This window comes from Lagenorhynchus albirostris, chromosome 8, assembly GCF_949774975.1.
Source record: "Lagenorhynchus albirostris chromosome 8, mLagAlb1.1, whole genome shotgun sequence".
Lineage (NCBI taxonomy): Eukaryota > Metazoa > Chordata > Mammalia > Artiodactyla > Delphinidae > Lagenorhynchus > Lagenorhynchus albirostris.
In genome coordinates this window covers 66632340-66657512 of record NC_083102.1, presented here as the reverse complement: position 1 = coordinate 66657512, position 25173 = coordinate 66632340, and the positions used below count along the sequence as shown (strand labels likewise).

Sequence of the window (25173 nt, the reverse complement as noted above, 5' to 3'; positions counted from 1 at the left end):
TGCGTGTTCCGTTCCCCTGTTACTTATGCATTAATTAGTTTTGTTTACCTGTGCATAATTTTTTCCTAATTTCACAACAGCTTCTTTTTTGGTAATTGACAATGCAATTTACTGCATATGCACTTTCTGGCCCCCAAACAAGAATGTTAAGGTGTAAAGCACCAACCTCTTCATCTCAGACTGTTAAGAAAAAGGATTGGTTGTGACTAATTTCCAATTAATTTGCAGTGGTTACAGGGAACAAAACAATTGCACCTACTAATTAAAATCTAAAATATTCCAAAGTGTCATCTTTAGGTGTCTTTGGAATATATAATTTCCATTTTGGTTCATTGCTGGATCTGTAACACCCATGAGCTTGACAGCTCTATTAATTTAAAGACTCAGTAATACCTGTTAGTACAAAACATGAAAAAAAATACCATTAATCATTTATTTTAATTTTGCAGCTCTGTCATTTTCTCAGTATGTTTTAAAATTATCATGACACCATAATGTGCACAAATCGCCTTGGATGAAGGGGAAGCGGATCACACTACTTAGGGGAGATACTGAAGTATGTTATTAGAGCTTAATTAATGCCAAACTGATTAGATTTGATTGCATTTTATACAAAAATATTTTAAAGAATTTTTTCTGACTATATTTTAAAAGTTATCCCAAACAGGTTATATTTACAATTATACTTACCTTTTTATAGCTCTTTTCTTTAATACATTCTATTTAAATATTATGAAATAAACCTACATTGTTCTCTTATTTTTCATTGTGAAACCTGAATTAATCTACTCATTTTTAATTTACAAAAGTTCATTTCAGTTTAGCTCAAAGAAAATAGCATCTCTCATAGATTTGTTCTTTGATAGGAACTCCTAACCCAAAGTGGACACAAAGTCCAAAGACATGAAAGGGCAAAAATTGAAATGAGAAATGTACTAAGTACATAATACCTTATGCATTTATACTGATGTGATCCAGGACTGCTAAACACACTAAAAGTGATAAAATTATATGCACTTAACAGAATTATGTCATTAGCTTTCTAGAATACCAATAGTTATTTTATTTATATTTACATCTGGTTCAAAATTGAATATATTTCTCTAGAATGCGTAAAGTTAATAGTCTCTTAGTTGATGTGCATCATCGTACTAGCATGTAGATTTGATTTCTTTCCAGAGCAGTTAGAGGTCTCTCTTCTGGTGGCTACAAACTGTAGAATCATAAGGCCTGAGCCCGACTTTTCTCCCACAGACTGCCTTGTGGAAGACCTTATCTAGCTCTTCATTTCTTCTGATTTTGTGTATTATAATTAGAAAATATGGCTAACATATTCTGAGCTTTTCCTCAAAAGGCAACGTACTGTATTGTTGAAAGTTTTAAAGAGTAAGCTTTCTTCTCCACTAACAGAGCACAGTGTTTCGTAGAGATATTCCCAGGATGGGTTACCAATTTCAAACAAGAATTTGAATGAAAAAACTTAACAAAAATACACTGAATAGAATTTAATAATTTATTGTTTTTATTTTCTTGAATAGTCAGAACACAGTTGCACATGTGTTATTTGAGAAGACTTTAAAAAAATGAGAGGATTTTAACATATTACAGATATACCTCGGAGATATTGCAGGTTCAGTTCCAGACCACTACAATAAAGCAAATATTGCAGTAAAGCAAGTCACATGAATTTTTTTGGTTTCCCAGTGCCTATAAGTTATGTTTATAGTATACTGTAGTCTATTAAGTATACAATAGCACTGTTTCTAAAATAGAATGTACAAACCTAAATTTAAAAATACTTTCTTGTTGAAAAATGCTAACTATCATTTGATCCTTCAGTGAGTCATCATCTTTTTGCTGGAGGAGGGTCTTGCCTGGATGTTGATGGCTGCTGACTGATCAGGGTGGTGGTTGCTGAAGGTTGTGGTGGTTTTGGCAATTTCTTAAAATAAGACAGCGATGAAGTTTGCTGCATCGATGGACTCTTCCTTTCACAGTCAAGTTCTCTATAGCATCAATACTGTTTGATAGCATTTTACCTACAAGAGAACTTGTTTCAAAACTGGGGTCAATCCTCTCAAACCCTGCCACTGCTTTATCAACTAAATTTATGTAATATTCTAAGCCCTTTGTTGTCATTTCAACAGTCTTCACAGAATCTTCACCGGGAGTAGATTCCATCTCAAGAAACCATTTTCTTTGCTCATCCTTAAGAAGCAACTCCTCATCTGTGAAAGCTTTATCATGACATTGTAGCAATTCAGTCACATCTTCAGGCTCCATTTCTAATTCTAGTTCTTCTAGTTCTCTTGCTATTTTCACCACATCTATAGTTACTTCCTCCACTGAAGTCTCGAACCCCTCAAAGTCATATATGAAGGTTGGATCAACTTCTTCCCAACTCCTATCAATGTTGATATTTTGACCTCTTCCCATCAATCAGGTATGTTCTTAATGGCATCTAGAATGGTAAATCCTTCCCAGAAGGGTTTTAGTTTACTTTGCCCAGATCCATCAGAGGAACCACTATCTGTGGCAGCTATAACCTTACAAAATGTGTTTCTTAAATAATAAGACTTGAAGGTCAAAATTACTTCTCGATCTATGGACTGCAGAATGGATGTTGTGTTCGCAGGCATGAAAACAGCAGTAGTCTCATTGTACATCTCCATCAGAGCCCTTGGATGACCAGGTACATTGTCGATGAGCAGTAATATTTTGAAAGGAACCTTTTTTCCTGCTCGTTAGGTCTCAACACTGGGCTTAAACTATTCAGCAAACCATGTTATAAACAGATGTGCTGTCATCCAGGCTTTGTTGTTCCATTTAGAGAACACAAGCAGAGTAGATTTAGCATAATTTTTAAGGGGCCTAACATTTTCAGAATGGTCAATGAGCGTTGGCTTTAACTTAAAGTCACCAGCTGCATTAGCCCCTAACAAGAGGCAGTCAGCCTGTCCTTTGAAACTTTGACGCCAGGCGTTCACTTCTCCTCTACAGCTATAAAAGCCCCAGATGGCATCTTCCAGTGTAAGGCTGTTTTGTCTACATTGACAATTTGTTGTTTAGTGTTGCTACCTTCATTAACTATCTCAGCTAGATCTTCTGGATAATTTGCTGCAGCTTCTACATCAGCATTTGCTGCTTCACCTTGTACTTTTTTTGTAATGGAGACGGCTTCTTTCTCTCACGAACCAACCTCTGCTAGCTTCAGACTTTTCTCCTGCAGCTTCCTCACCTTGCTCAGCCTCCATAGAAATGAGAGTTAGGGCCTTGCTCTGGATCAGGCTTTGGCTTAAGGGAATGTTGTGGCTGATACGTCTTCTGTCAGACGGCTAAAACTTTCTCCACCTCAACAATAAGGTTGTTTTGCTTTCTTATCATTCATGTGTTAACTGGAGTAACACTTTTGGTTTCCTTCAAGAACTTTTTCGCTGCATTCACAACTTGGCTGTTTTGCACAAGAGGCCTAGCTTTTCGCTTGTCTCAGCTTTTGGCGTGCCTTCCTCATTAAGCTTAATCATTTCTAGCTTTGGATTTAAAGTGAAAGATATGTGACTCTTCCTTTCATCCGAACATTTAGAGGCCATTGTAGGGTCGTTAACTGGCCAAATTTCAATATTGTTGTGTCTTAGGGGATAGGGAGGCCCGAGGAGCGGGAGAGAGATGGGGGAATGGCCAGTCGTTGGAACAGTTAAAACACACAAAATTTAGCTGTTAAGTTTGCCATCTTATATGGGCACAGTTCATGTTGCCCCAAAACAATTACAATAGTAACATCAGAGGTAACTGAGCACAGATCACCACAACAAATAGAATAATAATGAAAAAGCTTGAAACATTGTGACAATTGCCAAAATGTGACACAGATACATGAACGCTCTTGGAAAAATGGTGTGCACAGACTTGCTTGATAGAGGGTTGCCACAAGCTTTCAATTTGTAGAGAGAGAAAAAAAAAAGCAATATCTGCAAAGCACAATAAAGTGAAGTGCAATAAAAGAAGGTATGCCTATACATTGCTTTATCCTTGTCACAATTTCATGGGGTAAACAAAACAGATATTTACTATTAAATGTGATTCTGAAATCAGTAAATAAAAATTAAGAAAAGAGTACAATTATTTAGTCCAAGTCAGGCATATCATGATTGATTTCTTCATTCCTTCAGCAAATTCCTACTGAATTTCTTCTTTATAAACGTGCTGAATTTTGTCCTAGAGTGTTATAATGGAGAGAAAACAAAACAAAGACATGATCTCTGAACTCTTTTCAGGTATCCATTACTCAAAGAATCACACAAATATAAAAATTCAAGAAAGATGTAAGGTCCGTGAATGAAAGGTTCATGGTACTGTGAACTGTGACACTATGGAACTATGGTAATAAGAGAAGGTACAGTAGAGAGAATTGACCTTGTCAGAGGAGATCCAAGAAGACTTTCAAAGAAACTCAAAATAGACCTGAGAACTACAGGATGAGAAGCATATGACTAGGTATAACAGAGGGAAGAGTGTTCGATGCAGAGGGAACAACATGGGTGGGAGGGAGCATGATGTTTACAAGGAAGGATTTGAAAGAGGACATGATGGCTGTGGAACAGAAGGAAGGGAGTTGTGGGGTGAGGCAGGTGATTCCATGGGAATCTGAGCTGCAGGACCTTCAATCATATAGGAAGAATTTTTAGCTTCAGTTTAAGAGTCAGGTGGAACTAAGGAGAGTTTAAGCAGGAAGGTGATGTGATCAGATTTGCATGGTGATAAGATCATTGTGGGTGGGGAATAGATTGGAAGGGAAGACAACGAATCAGGAGACTTCTGCAGTTGTTCAGGCCTTAGAATGGTGGTGATAGAAAGACCAAAAACCAGTCAAGAGATACAGAAAATATTTGAGGGATAAAATTGATCAGACTTTGTAATAGATTGGTTATAGGAGGAAAAGGAAGATGCCAGGGATGATCCCTATTTCTGGCTTGAACAACTGAATAAATGACGGAACAATTATCTGAAATAGGAGAATTTGGAAAGTAATCAGGCTCTGTCCTCTCTACTCCAATTTAATTCAAATCATTATGCTCCCTAATCAATATCTTAGTCACATTATTAGGAATATCAATTATCATTGCATTATGGGATTGCAATTTTTTATGAGTAACATGTCAACATGTTGACTAGATTACCATGAAATAGTTTAACGTTGATGAGAAAGTCTTTCGGTCAACGCTGTGATGCTCCAGATAATTAAGGATCTAGCTGAGAGTAGAAATTGGGTCATGACAGAAGTTTCTTCTCTCATTTTTGTCAGTGTGGGCTTTTGGTCTCCCTTGGTTTAAAACACCCATACTTTCTGGGGGTTAGTAAATGCCTGACATGGATTTTTTTCTAGTCTTTCCTTTGGTAGACCTGGAGCCTGGCATGTGACTGAAATCCTACCAGGTGCTTCTGGCCTCCTCAGAGAGAAGGCAGATGGCCATAAATGTCATCTCTCAGTGTCACCCAAGGAATCCCAAAAGCCTTGTTGTCTCAGATGGGAGAGAGGTTAGCAAAATGTGTTTTCCATTGGACTAAACATAATTATGTTAAAAATAATAGGTAACAGTTATTAAGCATATAAATGACAGGCATAGCCTCTTTTGGTACTTGTAGTGGTCTTTTTAAGTAGGTGTATCGTTATCCTCATTTAGAAAATAGAGACTGAGGCTCAAAAATGTTAGATCCTTTGGCCACTGGCCAAGCTGGCACTCAAACCCTTGCTTCATGTCCTGAATCCATACTCTTAACCCCAGTGCTATGTGAAAAAACCGTGTAAAAAAGGATATATGAAATATTATGAAGAAGTAGAATCACGAGTTGTGAATATATTGCTAATATTCTCTGGTTATAGTCAAAGAGGAGAATTTTTTGTATTGTTTTGTTCATTTTTAAAGTTTTTGTTTCTTTTTTCCCACATGACAAAATATTTGGAGAGACCCTAGGAAAAGAAAAATAGTGACTGTGTTAAAGTTGTGGGTATAAGTGTTCTGTAAAGACATGAAAATTATAAAAACATTTTAAAAAATGTCATTGACCTTCCCTGGTAACCAACTTACGACCATAAAATAAAAGGAGAACCAAATTTATATCTTAAAAGAGATTTCAAATCCAGGTATGAATATTTCCCATGCAATGTGGCCAAATAGCCCATCACTTTCAGGAGAAAGTTTCTCTTTTCTTATTACCATACCTATTTAAAATTCCTGTGAATTTAATCAGCAAGTAAACCTCTCAAACCCATTTGTTAGAGATGTTATTGTAAATCTTCACAATGATTTCTTTGAATCTGATGTTAGATCAAAGACTTTGACATTAAATTTGGAAATTACTATCATTCCAGAAAATAATGGCTGGAATCATAAAGAATCTGGCACAGGGATTTTAGAAAATTGTTATGTTTCATTGCTTTGCTTTTTGGCAGTTATGGACCTGAAAATTTTAGCGTGCTCTTTATTCCTGCTGTCATATGGCTCAGCTACATGCATGAATTCAAAATGGTTTCCATTATTGGAAAGAGACAGTCTCACTCCAGAATCAAGCTAGGTAACTTTTGATGTTCCAGGTAATTGCTAAATTAAGCTTTCCCTGCAGATATTTTATGGCATTTATTTTGCTCTGAAAACCCCATTCATTTTTAAGGTAGCTGAATAAATCCAGTGATAATAAACTCTTAAAGAGGTGAATCAGGGAAAGAAAATTTTGGCTAGTTACGGGGAGAATATTTAAAAAGGAAAATGCTACCTGCTGATGTACTTTCTAAGAAACACAGTATTATTAAGCCCACTGTGGTGCAAAGCAACAAAGAGATTAAACATTTAAGCCAAATTTGATCAGTTGATATGTTACCAAAATTGGGAAAGCTAGTATATGTTCTAATTCAGAATTTTCACAGAAGGAATTCTGAATGGTGGCACTCAGTATAGCAAAGACATGCCATTTGAAACTATTTCCACTTGTATTCATCTTTTAGCTATTGACCAATTAAGTCATAATTTTAAATTAAAATTGCTTTCTTCCACCTTATGCCTCATAATTCTAGATGCAATTTTCAGTATTTGACTGTAATTGCATCAGGGATCAGCAGGTAATGGTCTTTGGGCCAGATCTGCACAGCTACCTGTTTTTGCATTGTCAAAGACTTAAGAATATATTTTGCATTTTTAAATGGTTGAAAAAAATCAAAAGAATAATAATAGTTCATAATGTTAAAATTACATGAAATTCAAATTTTAGTTTCCATACATAAAGTTTACTGGAACACAGTCACATCCATTTATTTACATTAAGTCTGCGGATACTTTTGTGCTACAGTGGCAGAGACCTCATAGACCACAAAGCCTAAGATATTTACCATATAGACCTTTACAGAAAATGCTTGCCAACCCCTAAATTGCATAAGCATCCTATAGTATATAACTCTCAAATATGATTTCTAGATTTAGAATTAATATAAACAGTTTAGTAGCTTACATCACTTATATGCAAACGATTGTGACAAATGGAGGCATGCCTAGCCTAGATACATGTAATTTGAAGGTCTCACCCTCAATAGAAGAAGAATAGGCCTCTCTGAAGATTGATTGGAAATGTTTGTATGATGGTACTTCTTTCCTTTTTTTTTTTTCCTCCTACATCCCTGGCTACTTGTCTGCATGTTCTTTCATAGTATCTCCCTCTTACTTCACTATTATATGTCCATGTTCCCCCATTATGCAGTCTAATGTCTGATATTCACATTTGATACACATTTGTCCTTTAGTAATCTCTTTTCAATGGATGATGTTATTTATAGGATTGTTACACCCAAATCTGTCTCGAGACCTGTTCTCCCTTCTGAACACCAGACTTTCATATCCCAAAGACACTAAGCAGCTCCTTTAGAATGTCACACTCAACAGAGTTCACTAACTTCCTGGTTCTCACTCCTGCCAAAAATACATGTCTTTCTATAAAAAACCACCACCACACACACATAGCAAACAAAGCTAAAAGCATGAAAGTCATACTAGAATCTTTCTTTTTTCCAATACTCCACACATCCGTCATGTCCTGCAGATTGTACCTCCTTGCTATCTCTCAAATCTGCCCTGTATTCTATCCCCATTGCCACTGCTGCAAGTAAAATCCATTTTACTTCTTTCTAGATTATTTTATTCACCTCCCATCTGATCTCCCTGTCTCTGTTATGGCACACAGCCCCTAAGCTACACTTCCAGAGTGATGCTGCTAAGACTCAGTTTAATTATGTCCGCTCCTTCCCCCATGATCTTAATGGCATTGTTTTGTGCTCGCATTGCATTCTGAGAATATCTCCATAGCACAAGGCGTGTTACATCCTACCACTGCGTGTGTTACCATCATTTGACTATGTGCACCTCAGTTATGTTTTTAAAAGTATCTGTTCAACTTGGAATCGCCAGCACTAAGCTGAAATAAGCTGGTACCTAGTAGATTAACAATAAGGCTAATTAAACTTGAGTTAAATTAGGTTATTTGGTTCCATTGATATTAGCTTTCAGCCATATGTTTGGGGGGTGAGTATAAGAAGGTGCTGGTCATTCGTTTAGTCAGTCAGATTCTGATAGGTCTTACCCCTTAGAAAAAGAAGTAAATGACAAATAGACCAGGGCTTCCCAAATTGAAGCATGCATGTGAATCACCTAGGGATCTTGTTACAAAGCAGAATCTGATTCAGGTCTTGGGTGGGACTGGGAGTCTGCATTTCTAACAATGAAGTCAGTGTTCCTGGTTTGTGGACCACATTAGGAGAACCAAAGCTCTAGAGAGGAAGACAGTTCACTGCAGAGGGATTTTTGCTTTTGCTGTTGTTAATTTTTTTATTTTAATTGTCTGTGGCTCTATTCCTTTCATTTTTTTAATTTTTATTTTTAACATCTTTATTGGAGTATAATTGCTTTACATTACAATGTTGTGTTAGTTTCTGCTGTATAACAAAGTGAATCAGCTGTATGTATGCACATATCCCCATATCCCCTCCCTCTTGTGACTCCCTCCCACCCTCTCTATCCCACCCCTGTAGTGGGTCACAAAGCACTAGGCTGATCTCCCTGTGCTATGTGGCTGCTTCCCACTGATATCTGTTTTACATTTGGTAGTGTATATATGTCAGTGCTACTCTCTCACTTTGTCCCAGTTTACCTTTCCCCCTCCCTGTGTCCTCAGGTCCATTCTGTACATCTGCGTCTTTATTCCTGTCCTGCCCCTAGGTTCATGAGAACTATTTTTTTTTTGATTCCATACATATGTGTTAGCAAACGGTAATTCTTTTTCTCTTTCTGACTTACTTCACTCTGTATGACACACTCTAGGTCCATCCACCTCACTACAAATAACTCAATTTCGTGTCTTTTTATGGCTGAGTAATATTCCATTGTATATATGTGCCACATCTTCTTTATCCATTCATCTGTCAATGGACACTTAGTTTGCTTCCGTGTCCTGGCTATTGTAAATAGAGCTGCAATGAACATTTTGGTACATGACTGTTTTTGAATTATGGTTTTCTCAGGGTATATGCCCAGTAGTGGGGTTGCTGGGTCATATGGTAGTTCTATTTTTAGTTTTTTAAGGAACGTCCATACTGTTCTCCATAGTGACTGTATCAATTTACATTTCCACCAACAGTGCGAAAGCATTCCCTTTCTCCACACCCTCTCCAGCCTTTTTTGTATGTAGATTTTTTTGGATGATGGCCATTCTTACCTGTGTGAGGTGATACCTCATTGTAGTTTTGATTTGCATTTCTCTAATGATTAATGATGTTGAGCCTCCTTTCATGTGTTTGTTGACAATCTGTATATCCTCATTGGAGAAATGTCTGTGGAGGTCTTCTGCCCATTTTTGGATTGGGTTGTCTGTTTTTTTGATATTGAGCTGCATGAGCTGCTTGTATATTTTGGAGATTAATCCTTTGTCCATTGCTTCGTTTGCAAATGTTTTCTCCCATTCTGAGGGTTGTCTTTTTGTCTTGTTGATGATTTCCTTTGCTGTTCAAAAGCTTTGAAGTTTCATTAGGTCCTATTTGTTTATTTTTGTTTTTATTTCCATTTCTCTAGGAGGTGGGTCAAAAAGGATCTTGCTGTGATTTATATCATAGAGTGTTCTACCTATGTTTTCCACTAAGAGTTTTATAGTGTCTGGCCTTAGATTTAGGTCTTTAATCCATTTTGAGTTTATGTTTGAGTATGGTGTTAGGAAGTGTTCTAATTTCATTCTTTTACATGTAGCTGTCCAGTTTTCCCAGCACCACTTATTGAAGAGGCTGTCTTTTCTCCATTGTATACTCTTGCCTACTTTATCAAAAATAAGGTGACCATATGTGCTTGGGTTTATCTCTGGACTTTCTATCCTGTTCCATTGATCTATATTTCTGTTTTTGTGCCAGTGCCATACTGTCTTGATTACTGTAGCTTTGTAGTATAGTCGGAAGTCATGGAGACTGATTCCTCCAGCTCCATTTTTCTTTCTCAAGATTGCTGTCACTATTCGGGGTCTTTTGTGTTTCCATACAAACTGTGAAATTTTTTTGTCCTAGTTCTGTGAAGAATGCCACTGGTAGTTTGACAGGGATTACATTGAATCTGTAGATTGCTTTGGGTAGTATTGTCATTTTCACAATGTTGATTCTTCCAATCCAAGAACATGGTATATCTCTCCATCTGTTTGTATCATCTTTAATATCTTTCATCAGTGTCTTCTAGTTTTCTGCATACAGGTCTTCTGTCTCCTTAGGTAGGTTTATTCCTACATATTTTATTCTTTTCGTTGCATTGGTAAATGGGAGTGTTTCCTTAATTTCTCTTTCGGATTTTTCATAATTAGTGTGTAGGAATGCAAGAAATTTCTGTACATTAATTTTGTATCCTGCTACTCAACCAAATCGATTGATTAGTTCTAGTAGTTTCCTGGTAGCATCTTTAGGATTCTCTATGTATAGTATCATGTCATCTGCAAACTGACAGTTTTACTTCTTCTTTTCTGATTGGGATTCCTTTTATTTCTTTTTCTTCTTTGATTGCTGTGGCTAAAAATTCCAAAACTATGTTGAATAATAGCAGTGAGAGTGGGAAACCTTGTCTTGTTCCTGATCTTAGTGTAAATGGTTTCAGTTTTTCACCATAGAGAACGATGTTGGCTGTGGGTTTGTCATATGTGGCCTTTATTATGTTAAGGTAGGTTCCCTCTATGCCTACTCTCTGGAGCGTTTTTATCATAAGTAGATGTTGAATTTTGTCAAAAGCTTTTTCTGCATGTATTGAGATTGTCATATGGTTTTTATCCTTCAGTTTGTTAATATGGTGTTATCACATTGATTGATTTGCATATATTGAAGAATTCTTGCATTCCTGGGATAAACCCCACTTGATCGTGGTGTATGATCCTTTTAATGTGCTGTTGGATTCTGTTGGCTAGTATTTTGTTGAGGATTTTTGCATTATGTTCATCAGTGATATTGGCCTGTAATTTTCTTTTTTTGTGACATCTTCGTCTGGTTTTGGTATCAGGGTGATGGTGGCCTGAAGAATAATTTTTTTGTTTTTGTTTTGTTTTGTTTTGTTTTGTTTTTGTGGTACGCGGGCCTCTCACTGTTGTAGCCTCTCCCGTTGTGGAGCAACAGGCTCCGGATGCTCAGGCTCAGCGGCCATGGCTCACGGGCCCAGCCGCTCCTCGGCATGTGGGATCTTCCCAGACCGGGGCACAAACCCGTGTCCCCTGCATCGGCAGGCGGACTCTCAACCACCGCGCCACCAGGGAAGCCCAAGAATATGTTTAAAAGCGGTTTTCCCTCTGCTTTATTTTGGAAGAGTTTGAGAAGGATAGGTGTTAGCTCTTCTCTAAATGTTTGATAGGATTCACCTGTGCAGCCATCTTGTCCTGCGCTTTTGTTTGTTGGAAGATTTTTAATCACGGTTTCAATTTCAGTGCTTGTGATTGGTCCGTTTATATTTTCTACTTCTTCCTGGTTCAGGAAGAACCAGGAAGGTTGTGCTTTTCTAAGAATTTATCCATTTCTTCCAGGTTGTCCCTTTTATTGGCATATAGTTGCTTGTAGTAATCTCTCATGATCCTCGTATTTCTGCAGTGTCAGTTGTTACTTCTCGTTTTTCATTTCTAATTCTGTTAACCTGAGTCTTCTTCCTTTTTTTCTTGGTGAGTCTGGCTACTGGTTTTTCAGTTTTGTTTATCTTCTCAAGGAACCAGCTTTTAGTTTTATTGATCTTTGCTATCGTTTCCTTCATTTCTTTTTCATTTATTTCTGATCTGATCTTTATGATTCTTTCCTTCTGCTAACGTTGGGGTTTTTTTGGTTCTTTTTTCTCTAATTGTTTTAGGTGTTAGGTTAGCTTGTTTATTTGAGAGTTTTCTTGTCTCTTGAGGTAGGATTGTATTGCTATAAACTTCCCTCTTATTAGTGCTTTTGCTGCATTCCATAGGTTATGGGTCATCGTGTTTTCATTGTCATTTGTTTCTAGGTATTTTTTGATTTCCTCTTTGATTTCTTCAGTGATCTCTTGGTTATTTAGTAGCGTATTGTTTGACCTCAATGTGTTTGTATTTTTTTACAGATTTTTTTCCTGTAATTGATATCTAGTCTCATAGCATTGTGGTCAGAAAGGATACTTGATACAATTTCAATTTTCTTAAATTTACCAAGGCTTGATTTGTGACCCAAGATATGGTCAATCCTGGAGAATGTTCCATGAGCACTTGAGGAGAAAGTGTATTCTGTTTTTTGGGATGGAATGTTCTATAAATATCAGTTAGATCTATCTGGTCTATTGTGTCATTTAAAGCTTGTGTTTCCTTATTTGTTTTCATATTGGAGAATCTGTCCATAGGTGAAAGTGGGGTGTCAAGGTCTCCTACTATGATTGTGTTACTGTCAATTTCCCCTATTATGGCTGTTAGCCTTTGCCTTATATATTGAGGTGCTCCTATGTTGAGTGCATAAATACTTACAATTCTTCTGTCTTCTTCTTGGATTGATCCCTTGATCACTATGTAGTGTCCTTCTTTGTCTCTTGTAATAATCTTTATTTTAAAGTCTGTTTTGTCTGATATGAGAATTGCTTCTCTAGCTTTCTTTTGATTTCCATTTGCATGGACTCTGTTTTTCCATCCCCTCACGTTCAGTCTGTGTGTGTCTCTAGGTCTGAAGTGTGTCTCTTGTAGACAGCATATATACAGGTCTTGTTTTTGTATCCATTCAACCAGTCTATGTCCTTTGGTTGGAGCATTTAATCCATTTACATTTAAGGTAATTACGATATGTATGTTCCTATTATCATTTTCTTTACTGTTTTGGGATTGTTATAGTAGGTCTTTTCCTTCTCTTGTGTTTCCTTCCTAGAGAAGTTCCTTTAGTGTTTATGATAATGCTGGTTTGGTGGTGCTGAATTCTCTTAACTTTTGCTTGTCTGTAAAGGTTTTAATTTCTCCATCAACTCTGAATGAGATCCTTGCTGGATAGAGTAATGTTGGTTGTAGGTTTTTCCATTTTATTACTTTAAATATGTTCTGCCACTCCCTTCTGGCTTGCAGAGTTTCTGCTGAAAGGTCAGCTGTTAACCTTACGGGGATTCCCTTGTGTGTTATTTGCTGCTTCTCCTTTGCTTCTTTTAATATTTTTTCTGTGTATTTAATTTTTGATAGTTTGATTCATATGTGTCTTGGCGTGTTTCCCCTTGGATTTATCCTGTATGGGACGCTGCACTTCCTGGTCTTGATTGACTGTTTCCTTTCCCATGTTAGGGAAGTTTTCAACTAAAAGCTCTTCAAATATTTTCTCAGACCCTTTCTTTTTCTCTTCTTCTTCTGGGACCCCTATTATTCAAATGTTGGTGTGTTTAATGTTGTCCCAGAGGTCTCTGAGACTGTCCTCAGTTCTTTTCATTCTTTTTTCTTTATTCTGCTCTGAGGTAGTTATTTCCAGTATTTAACTTCCAGGTCACTTATCTGTTCTTCTGCCTCAGTTATTCTGCTGTTGATTCCTTCTAGAGAATATTTAATTTCATTTATTGTGTTCTTCATCATTGTTTGTTTGCTCTTTAGTTCTTCTAGGCCCTTGTTAAACATTTCTTGTATTTTCTCCATTCCTTTTCCAAGATTATGGATCATCTCTACTATCATTACTCTGAGTTCTTTTTCAGGTAGACTGCCCATTTCCTCTTCATTTGTTTCGTCTGGTGGGTTTTTACCTTGCTCCTTCATCTGCTGCGTATTTCTCTGTCTTCTCATTTTATTTAACTTACTGTGTTTGGGATCTCCTTTTCACAGGCTGCATGTTCATAATTCCCGTTGTTTTTGGTGTCTGCCTCTGTGGGTGAGGTTGGTTCAGTGGCTTGTGTAGGTTTCCTGGTGGAGGGGACTGGTGCCTGTGTTCTGGTGGGTGGGGCTGGATCTTATCTTTCTGATGGGCAGGACCACGTCAGGTGGTGTGTTAGGGGTTTCTGTGAAGTTATGATGATTTTAGGCAGTCTCTTTGCTAATGGGTGCGGTTGTGTTCCTGTCTTGCTAGTTGTTTGGTATGGGGTGTCCAGCACTGGAGTGTGCTGGCTGTTGGGTGGAGCTGGGTATTAGCGCTGAGACAGACATCTCTGGGAGAGCTCTCACCGATTGATATTACATGGGGATGGAAGTTCTCTGGTGGTCCAGTGTCCTGAACTTGGCTCTCCCACCTCAGAGGCTCTGGCCTCACAGCAAGCCGGAGCACCAAGACCCTGTCAGCCACACGGCTCAGAAGAAAAGGGAGACCAAAAGAAAGAAAAAAAATAGAAAAAAAGAAATTAATTTTAGAAAGGAAAAGAAATTTTTTAATAGAAAATAACAATAATTTAAAAAAAGAGAGCCACAAAACCAGTAAAGAAATCCACCAGTGATAACAAGCGCTAAACACTAAACTAAGATAAACATAAAAGTCAGAAACAAGTCAGTCGCAGACAGCAAACCCCAAGTCTACAGTTGCTCCCAAAGTCGACCGCCACAATTTTGAGATGATTCGTTGTCTATTCAGGTATTCCATAGCTGCAGGGTACATCAAGTTGATTGTAGGGATTTAATCCACTGCTTCTGAGGCTTCTGGGAGAGATTTCCCTTTCTCTTCTTTGTTCGCACAGCTCCTGGGGTTCAACTTTGGTTTTGGCCCCACCTCTGCATGTATGTCACCCTTAGGCATCTGTTCCCCACCCAGACAGGAGGGGGTTAAAGCAGCGGCTGATTAGGGGGCTCTTGGTCATTCAGGCCAGGGGGAGGGAAGGGTACAGTAGTCATAATTGGAATGCAGGGCCAGCCTGTGGTGGCAGAGGCCGGTGTGATGTTGCAACAGCCTCAGGCATGCCCTGTGTTCTCCCGGGGATGTTGTCCCTGGATCATGGGACCCTGGCAGTGGCGGGCTGCACAGGCTCCCGGGGTGGTAGGTGGTGTGGAGAGTGACCTGTGCTCGCACACAGGCTTCTTGGTGGTTGCAGCAGCAGGCGTTAGCGTTTCATGCTCATCTCTGGGGTCCGAGCTGATAGCCGCAGCTTGCACCTGTCTGTGAAGCTTGTTTAGGCAGTGCTCTGAATCCCCTCTCCTCGTGCCCCCCTGAACAATGGTCTCTTGCCTCCTAGGCAGTTCCAGACCTTTTCCCGGACTTCCTCCCAGCTAGCTGTGGCGCGCTAGCCCCCTTCAGTCTGTGTTCACACAGCCAAACCCAGTCCTCTCCCTGGGATCTGACCTCCGAAGCCTGAGCCTCAGCTCCGAGCCCCCGCCCACGCCGGCGGGTGAGCAGGCAGCCTCTCGGGCTGGTGAGTGCCGGTCGGCACCAATCCTCTGTGCGGGAATCTCCCCGCTTTGCCCTCCGCACCCCTCTTGCTGTGCTCTCCTCCGCCGACCCAAAGCTCCCCGCTCCGCCACTCGCAGTCTCCGCCCGCGAAGGGGCTTCTAGTGTGTGGAACCCTTTCCTCCTTCACAGCTCCCTCCCACTGGTGCAGGTCCCGTCCGTATCCTTTTGTCTCTGTTTATTCTTTTTTATTTTGCCCTACCCAGGTACATGGGGAGTTTCTTGCCTTTTGGGAGGTCTGAGGTCTTCTGCCAGCATTTAGTAGGTGCTCTGTAAGAGTTGTTCCACATGTAGATGTCTTTTTGATGTACTTGTGGGGAGGATGGTGATCTCCACGTCTTACTCCTCTGCCATCTTGAAGGTCCCCTCATTGTTAATTTTTTTAACACTCATATCAAAATAATATGTGCACATTAAAAAAACCAGAAGGTATAGCGTTCCAAGAAAAACGGCTAGCCTCTGTCCCGTCATTTCTGTGTCACCAGGTCCACTCTTTGATTCTTTGGCTGCCTCTTCTGATTGTTTACTGCATGTCTGTAAACAATCTGCTTTGCTGTAATTTTTTTGACTTAATAGTTTTAGGTATATTCTACTTAATTTATGCTATGGAAAGTGGTTTTTAATACTCTTACATTACTCCATTTAACTCTTAATAATAGTTAATGTGTACTGAGTGATTTTTATGTGCCAGGTAACATTCTAAGCATTTTGTGTACATTGATTCATTTAGTCCTTACAAGAAACCAATGAAATGGACACTATATTAAAGTCTCTATAGTATTTTTTTTAATGGAACTTTATTTTATTTATTTATTTATTTTTGGCTGCATTGGGTCTTTGCTGCTGTGCGTGGGCTTTAGTTGTGGCGAGCGGGGGCTACTCTCCGTTGTGGCGCACGAACTTCTCATTTCAGTGGCTTCTCTTGTTGCAGAGCATGGGCTGTAGGCACGTGGGCTTCAGTAGTTGTGGCATGCGGGCTCAGTAGTTGTGGCTCATGGACTCTAGAGCACAGGTTCAGAAGTTGTGGCGCACGGGCTTAGTTGCTCCATGGCATGTGGGTTCTTCCCAGGCCAGGGGTTCAACCCCTGTCCCCTGCATTGGCAGGTGGATTCTTAACCACTGTGCCACCAGGGAAGCCCAAAGTCTCTACAGTATTGATGAGGGAAATTAATTACTGCCCAAAGTCTCCAGATAGGAAGTGGTGGACCCTGGCAGTCTGATTTTTAATCAGTATGCTGTTCTGCTTCTGAAGAAACATTTTATTTAAATCAATATAAAACATGTAATGATTGAGATTATGACAATGTTGTCAACTGTAGAACTAAGTACTGTCACACAATTACATTTTCTTTCCTATAAAGCTTTTATAATCTCTTTTTTCTTTGTAAAATCATTATAATAATTCTAATTTTTTTAAACTACATGGTATCAATTAATCTATTATCCCCACTCCCTTCTTTATATGGCAAAAGCCCTTCCCTGCAGGTTTCTTCCTAGGTTTCTTGCAGATCTCTCATCCTGGGTCTCAGTTGGATACTCTTTTTGTTGTTATTCTTGTTCTTAATAAACTTAATTTTTACAGCACCTTTAGGTTCGCCATAAATTTGAGACAAAGGTACAGAGATTCCCCATATACCTCCCACCACCCGACACACATAGCCTCCCCACTAGCAGAATTCCCCACTGAAATGGTATCTTTGATATAATCAATGAACCTACATTGACACATCATAATCATCCAAAGTCCATAGTTTGCACTAGGGTTCACTCTTGGTGTTGTTCATTCTATGAGCTTGGACAAATGTGTAATGTCTTGTATCCATCATTATAACATCCTAAAGAATATTTTCACTTCCCTAAAAATCCTCTGTGCTTCATCTATTCATCACTCTCCCCCATAAACCCTGGCAACCACTTATCTTTTTACTGTCCCCGTAGTTTTCCCTTCTCTAGAATGTCATGTAATTGGAATCATACAGGATGTAGCCTTCTCACATTGACATCTTTCATTTAATAACGTGTTTTTAAGTTTCCTCCATGTCTTTTCATGGCTTGATAGATCATTTCTTTTTAGCACTGAATAATATTCCTTTGTCTGGATATACCACAGTTTATATATCCTTTCACCTACTGAAGGGCCTCTTGGTTGCTTCCAAGTTTTGGCAGTTATGAAAAAAGCTGCTGCAGACATCTGTGTACAGGTTTTTGTGCAGACCTATGTTTTCAACTTTTTTGGTTAAATCCCAAGAGTGAAAACACTGGATCATATGATAAGAGTATATTTAGTGTTGTAAGAAACCTCCATACTGTCTTCCAAAGTGGCCGCGCCATTTTGCATTCCCAGCAGCTATGTATGGGAGTTCCTGTTGCTCCACATCCTCACCAGCATTTGGTGTTATCAATGTGACCCTCTGTTTTTTTAATCTTTCTTAGCTCACGCATCTGTTCTGCTGGAGAACACACTCAAAAATGTTTCAAAGGACACATAAATGGTAAACTCTCTAGAACCTTTTATGAATGAAAGTATCTTCATTGTACCCTTGCATTTAATCAATCCATTGACTAAGTATAGAATTCTAAGATAAAATTAACTTTTCTTTTGGGGTTTGAAGGTTTTTCTCCATTTTCTTCTACCACTCATGTTTTTGAGAAGCTTAATGCCATGCTGATTTTTATTTTTCTGTTTTTCCTCTCAGAGGGCATTTAGAATCTTCTTTATCTTACTGTGCTTTGAAATTTCAAAATAATGTGTTATTTGAGCTGGGCAGGACAGGGGTCAAAGTTTGAGGGAAGGTTCTCCAAAGCACTAATTGACACAGAAGTGCAGAGGTGGGAATTAACACGGAGTGCTTGGGAGATTTGAGTCAGCTTTCAAAACCCAGCTCTTGTACTTACCAACTTGAGTGGTGTAGTGCAAGTTACAGAACCTAAGTTTCTGTCCTGTATTGTAAAATAAGGGTGTTGACACCTAGCTCCCAGGGTTGTTGAGAGGGTAAAATTAGATAATATATTTTAAAAATTATGAACAAATATTCTTTTGATATTAGGTGTGAGAATTCCTTGAAGATAGAATAGATCCATCTTTATTCCAATCTTATCAGGATGCTTTGATAAGCACTTGATTCGGTAGATGTGTCATTCAGGGACTGGGTGTTAAGTAGGGTGTTCCTATCACATGAGGAAGAAAAATAACTACTCTTCACAATGAAGAGTATTAGGAATAGTTGATGCTGAGAGACAGGGAGCTAGGAAAGAAAATTGCAATGAGCTGGGCCAAATACTGCTTGGAGAATGAGTGCAGGAAGACCTTCCAGTCTTCCTCAATTTTAGTTGGACTAAAAGTCTTCAGAGAGAACACAAAAGTCTAGTGGGACTAGACACTGTTCACCGTGTACTGTAAGATATAAACCTCTCTTCTATCCCTTTTAGGACATCGTTTTTCAATTCTATGTTCTTTGATAATATTACTTTTATGGGAGTAGACTTTTGTCAAGAGCAACTCAAAGAGCTGGATGAAACAGGTAGCATGTGAATAACGTGTATAAAGCACTTAGCATAGTACTCAGCACACAGTAAAAGCCAAATCTTGTTATTTTTATTCTTGTTATTATTGGTCATATTACAATTATGAGGTGGAGCTCTCTATCACACCATGCAACCCTGACGACGTCATAGAAACAAGAAAACTGTGCCTTATAATCCTTCATCTGGTTTCTATATGTGAATTTTTATTTCATATTGAATAATTATAAAACTGAAATCATTTTTTTTCTGTTTATATTTTTAGATGTGTCCAATCTTAATTTGAAATAGGAAGACAGAAGTAGAAAGAGTCATGAGACTTTTGCTGCTGTTGTTTTCCAAAGGAATAGATGATAAGTAAAAATGAAGAGTTCCTAATAGAACATCATTCTAATTCTGACAGTATCTATCTTGCATTTTTAGCAATGCTCTTCGACCTTCGTACAGCCATTCCAGCTCCTGGGAGCCCCATCACCATTGCTTATGAGTGCCCACAATTCTCTCTCAATTATAATCTCAGGTTCTCTTCCAAACTAAACAGTCTTGCAAACTGCCTTGCCCATAGCTGGTGCTCCATAAATATTTGATGTATTGAGAAACAACTAAGAAGTAACTACCTGACTCAAAAAAAATGGAAACACTCAAAGAGAACCTAATGTTTGGTTCATGTTTTCAGATTGCTGAGACTTAATATAATAAAATCTTTGGGGGATAAAATCTGTTCCTTAGTCCGTATTGTTTTTCTTGTAGATAACATGTTCTCAAAAAAAGTAGTAATAAAAATATAAGGATGTGGAGTTGAAACAGGCATGTGAGTCATCCCATGCCTGGTGAGGCGCCCTTAACCAGGTTCCCCCAACACAGGCCATCTGAACCTAAATTACACTTAAGTCTCTACAGCTTTCTGAAACCTCACCTGGACTTGCTGTGACTACAGTACCAACAGTTCACCTGGACTGGAATTTTTCTCATCCTTAGTGGAGTAGTTTTTGCTCTGCTCAAATATACAAAGACCTATAATTATCTGATGACATAATGTATGCAAAGAGCCTGGATACATACTAGACATCTTATGAGTGCGAGTTTCCTCCATGTAATCTCCCCTAAGAGGAAAACAGCCAATTGTTTCTCATTTTTATGAATAACAGACAGAAAGATGTAGATTGCATTTTGTACGGAAATAATGTTAAAATAAAGAAAGAGTTATGTACCTTGACCATAGGAGTGCTTAAATAACCAAGAAGATAGATTACAGATAATTTTAAAAATAGGACCATTATCCTGCTTTGAAACTATAACCTAGAATTCGAATCAGTCAGTAGTATGGATTAAGGGTCCCACTGTGTCAGGAGCACTGAATGAGATACTGTGCTATTTTTCAAAGGAATAGCAACATGTGATTTCTTTTAAAAGGGATTGTTAATGAAAAGATAGCTATGATCAAAGAAAATCCAAAGAACATAAAAAATACAAAGGGCAAACAAAATCTCATACACAATAAGTTGAGGTATTTGGGCTATGCCTTGTCGTAAATTGATGCTAATCTTTTTTGTGACTAGAATGATATATTTCTTCCAACATCTTAACAACAATAATTTGTTAATAATCATCTTGTTTTCCAAAAGGCCCTAATATTATCATACCCTCTAAAGGATTTAGTCCAGCAACTGGGAATCAGAAATCTTTATTTTTTTACCTTAGCTACTTACGTTCTGTTTGAATCTAAGGTTATGACATAAGTAATATGTGTTAACTGCCTCATCAGGTACTCATTTTAAGCTAACATATTTTTATAAAAAGATTCATTTTTATTTTCAGCGTTAAAAAGAAAATAGTGCCTTTCTGCTTAGCCTTGTATTTCAGCATCTATAACACTATTGAACGTGCTTGTTAAATTTCTCTTTCTTACTTGACTATAATTTACTGGGGATAGAGATTGTACTTTGTTTATTAGAGGTTCATGGTACAGTGTCTGAGGCATATTAGGGGCTTGCTACATTTTGTGAAATGAATAAATGAGTGAATGATGGTGTATTAGGTTTTATACTCTAGAGGAGTATAAAATCAATGGCATAAGGTAGGGCGTAATTTGAAAGTGAATTATTAGGAGAGAAAATCTGGTAGAGATCTTTTTCAATCTACATAGATAGGTGCATTCTAGCATCTTAACTATCTGGCTATTGATTCCCCAATTCATAAGATAAGAAAAATAAAATAAAATGAAATCAGATATCCAGAGAGTTTGAGGCTGGTTTAGCCTGGTGGCCTTTTACAGGTGCAACTTACCTTTACAGTACAAAGAACACTGAATCTTCCCAGAATAACCTGATTCCAACAGAGTTAAATAAAGAGGTGTTCGTTTATCCTGATTTTTAACACAGTTCTGTCTTTCTAGACTGTGAAGTAAATCTCCATTTCCCAACAGCCCCAGTGCTGGTTTTAATGATCGTGTCCACGTGACATCCACTTTTTTTTGTTTCATTGCTATTAGTCAATGACAAGTGAAGGATATTCAGTTTAACTTGAAAATGTCAGCTATGCACTTTAAGAGATATATTTTTGCAGCTTTTAATGAGGTGGTGTTTCTTTTTGAAAGAAATACTCATCTCTGATGCGGGTGCTGTGCTGGTGACAACTGATATTTAATAAGCGATGGTTCTTATATTAGTCGCAGTTCTCTAAAGAAAATGTCTCAGATTGCTTTTGAAAAACTCTTAGCGTCACTAGCCCAAAGGCAAGATGTGACCTTTTTATTACATAATGAGAATCATTTATTATCTTACAATGTATCTTAAAGTCACAGACAAAATGCCACTTTGATAATTGCTTTCAATTAGCTTTGAGCATAGCATATATTCATAAAATGTCTTCTCTAATTTAGGCTTGAATTAGAGAAAATTGCAGACATAATCTACTTTAAGGTTGTCTCATTTAAGGTGATTCGTAGTTTTATTTCAAAGAAATCAAAAAGAGTAGCTTTAGAACAGTCTCTCAGAATGTTTTAAGCAGGCTTTTCAATATTTGATTCTATTCTATTACCAATTAATTAACAAATTAGAAAGCTAGTTCATCATTTCTGACCTTTTATGCACGCTAACTTTTGACTTTCATTCGTAATGATTGTTTTGAAATTAAGCCCTGCAGTTCATATTGAAAGAGAGAAACAATCTGATTAGCAGAGTAAATAAGGCTTGCCTTGATATCAAGTACATCTTGATGTTGGGCTATAACTGGGATTCTGAATACTATAATGGTGCAGCCTTTCCTATCTTAAGTAAATAATACATAACTAATGGTCAATAAATTATACTAGATAATCACGTGGCATGAACAAGGAATTTGGGGGTGTTATTACAAGAGAGGTTAGAAGTAATATGATATTTAAAATGTAGTTTCAATTAAATTTAATTTCTTGGTATCACCCTGAGCATTGGAATATAGTTTAAATACATACCTTATCTTCCTTAAAAATATTTTTGAAATAATAGAAACTCTGAAAATACATTTTACACTTGTGTTGTTTCAGTAATTCAGGGGATATTATTAACCTTAAGAGAGATTCTCAGAAATTGGTGTTGTATCTGGAGATTACTGTACCCTCTTTGTCTTTTTTTTTCCCTAGATAAAAATTATGCACAAGAACCAAGCCCCGATGCTGATGGGCCCTCCTCCAAAAACCGGGTTGTTCTGCTCCCTCATCAAAAGAACAAGAAACCGAAGCAAGGAATAATCCTGTATCTTTTCATTCTTAGAGATTTAATTAGCATAATTGGGCCATGGAACACTTATGCTGGAAATCGTTGAACAATTTCAAGTCTCCTGCTCATGCAAAATCATGGAATTGGTTTAACAGTTTTTGTTACTGAGCTAATGTAAAATCCAGCTATTAGAAAATTTAATGTCTCAGTTTTTATAAGCATCTTTGCATGAAGAAAGCAGAAGTTTACATGAAGTGATACTGCCTATTTTTGTTGCATGCATTCCCATAAATTTTTTTGTCTCCTACCCATTCCTTCTCCAATTTCCATTTACTAACCTGTAAAAAAAACCTGTACAACAAAAAAAGGAAATATCACGGGAAATGTGATTCCAGTTATTAATAAGCACTACTTAATAATGCTACAATAATCATAATTGCAGATCGCTATACTTTTCCCTTTAGAATCAAACAGTATATCAATGATCTTTGACCTGTGAGTTGAGGAGAAGCTTTTAATTGAAAGGTTTTGTTAAATAGTTGTCTACTTGCTGTATCTAAGTAGTTTTTCTTCGACATCTTGATGCTTCTGAGTGGAATTTAAGATATCAGGTATAAAGTATTCTTATGCTAAGAAGTAGGAAGTGGTTTTTAGTTTGTTTAGTTTTGTTTTTAATTCCAGACATAAGTGGAAACATATTACTTGGCAGTAAAGTATGTTAACATGGCAAGCCTTATTCCCTTCTGCATGTGAATTTAGAAGAAAATTCTTAATCACAACAGTAACCAAATAGATGTTTGAAACTATGTGCCTAATAAACTGTTTCCCACCAAAGATTCAGAAAAAGATGCTTTGAGAGAAATGAGTTAATGCATAATTAATTAAGCATTGTGGAGAAAATCTATGGTTCTAATGTGCAATTTTGTGATGACTAAAACTCTGGAAGAGAGTGAATTACCCATTAATTATAATTAAAATTCTCACTTTTCACAGACAATAAGCCGTACCACACAATCAAAGCTCAATGGCTGATTTCTTGCTCTTTTGGTCATTTATAAATATAGACGTCTGTAATTTTTAATGGGTCAGTTAAGTACACTTGAGAAAGTAAATGATTGTATCAGTTCCTTTCTAGTATAAATTGATACCTGTAATAATATTGAGCTCATTGAAGTTAATCATGCATGCATTTGCACCCTCCCCCTCACCTCCTCTACTCCCATCTCTGTGACATTTCAAATATTTATTTGGAAATAACGGCCTAGATTGTTGTTAAAGTATTTCATGGCCTGGGTGGATTCTCTGATTGTTTGAAGAAATTATGGAATAGTATTTTTTAAGTGTTTCATTAAGCCTATGATATAAAATGAAATGCTATTCTGAGCAGATTTGGTATTGTTCATTCATATTGACCTGCATCTTATCATTGTATGTTTTATGTTTTCAAACGTGCCATAAGGAAAACAAGTGCTTGAAGTGCATGATTTATTAGTTTCTCTCTCCACTCTGCATTAAAGTACTAATGATTTATCAGTTCTATTTTTCTATTGATTCATTCATCTTTGAATTACAAATTACATTTAGTGATTCTGTTGAACATAATCCTGAGCATGGATTTATGGATTTCAAGTGAAATTGCTATAATTTTTGTTCTTTGATTTGAAGACTCAACTGAATGCTGTTATGTAAAATGGCTACCCTCAAGCATTGTGCTATAATGGAAGATTATGTATAAAGCGTATTCTTTTAGTGTTCCAGGAACATTGGATGGTAAATATCAATCAACAATAAGTTTAATTGCTTTGAAAATAAAATCTTTTGAATAAATTAAGACATAATTTAACATTCTCAGGAAAATTATCATTACAATTGCAAATGTAGCAAGCAATCACTTGCCCTTGTATAATAAAAAAAAAAAAGTTATTTGGCAGAGCTGTAATCAAGACCAGAAGAAATCTCAAAGCAGTAACAAATGCATTACTGATGTCATGTTACATAACACACACATTGATTTTGTGTATCTATGGTTACAGGTAATAAATATTTTCACATAAATTGACAAAGTTTTCTACAATGGGCAGG

The 25173-nt window shown here is 37.3% G+C and overlaps 1 protein-coding gene across 6 annotated transcripts in view; it reads left to right on the top strand.

Annotated features, from left to right (window-relative positions):
* Positions 1-23123, top strand: part of DGKB (diacylglycerol kinase beta) — a 648769-nt gene extending 625646 nt beyond the window's left edge. For all 6 annotated transcript variants that reach the window (XM_060156129.1, XM_060156127.1, XM_060156125.1 and 3 more), the window contains one exon: positions 23016-23123. In XM_060156129.1, coding sequence (XP_060012112.1) covers positions 23016-23123 — 108 coding nt within the window. The remainder of the gene's footprint in view (positions 1-23015) is intronic.
* Positions 23124-25173: the final 2050 nt, after the last annotated feature.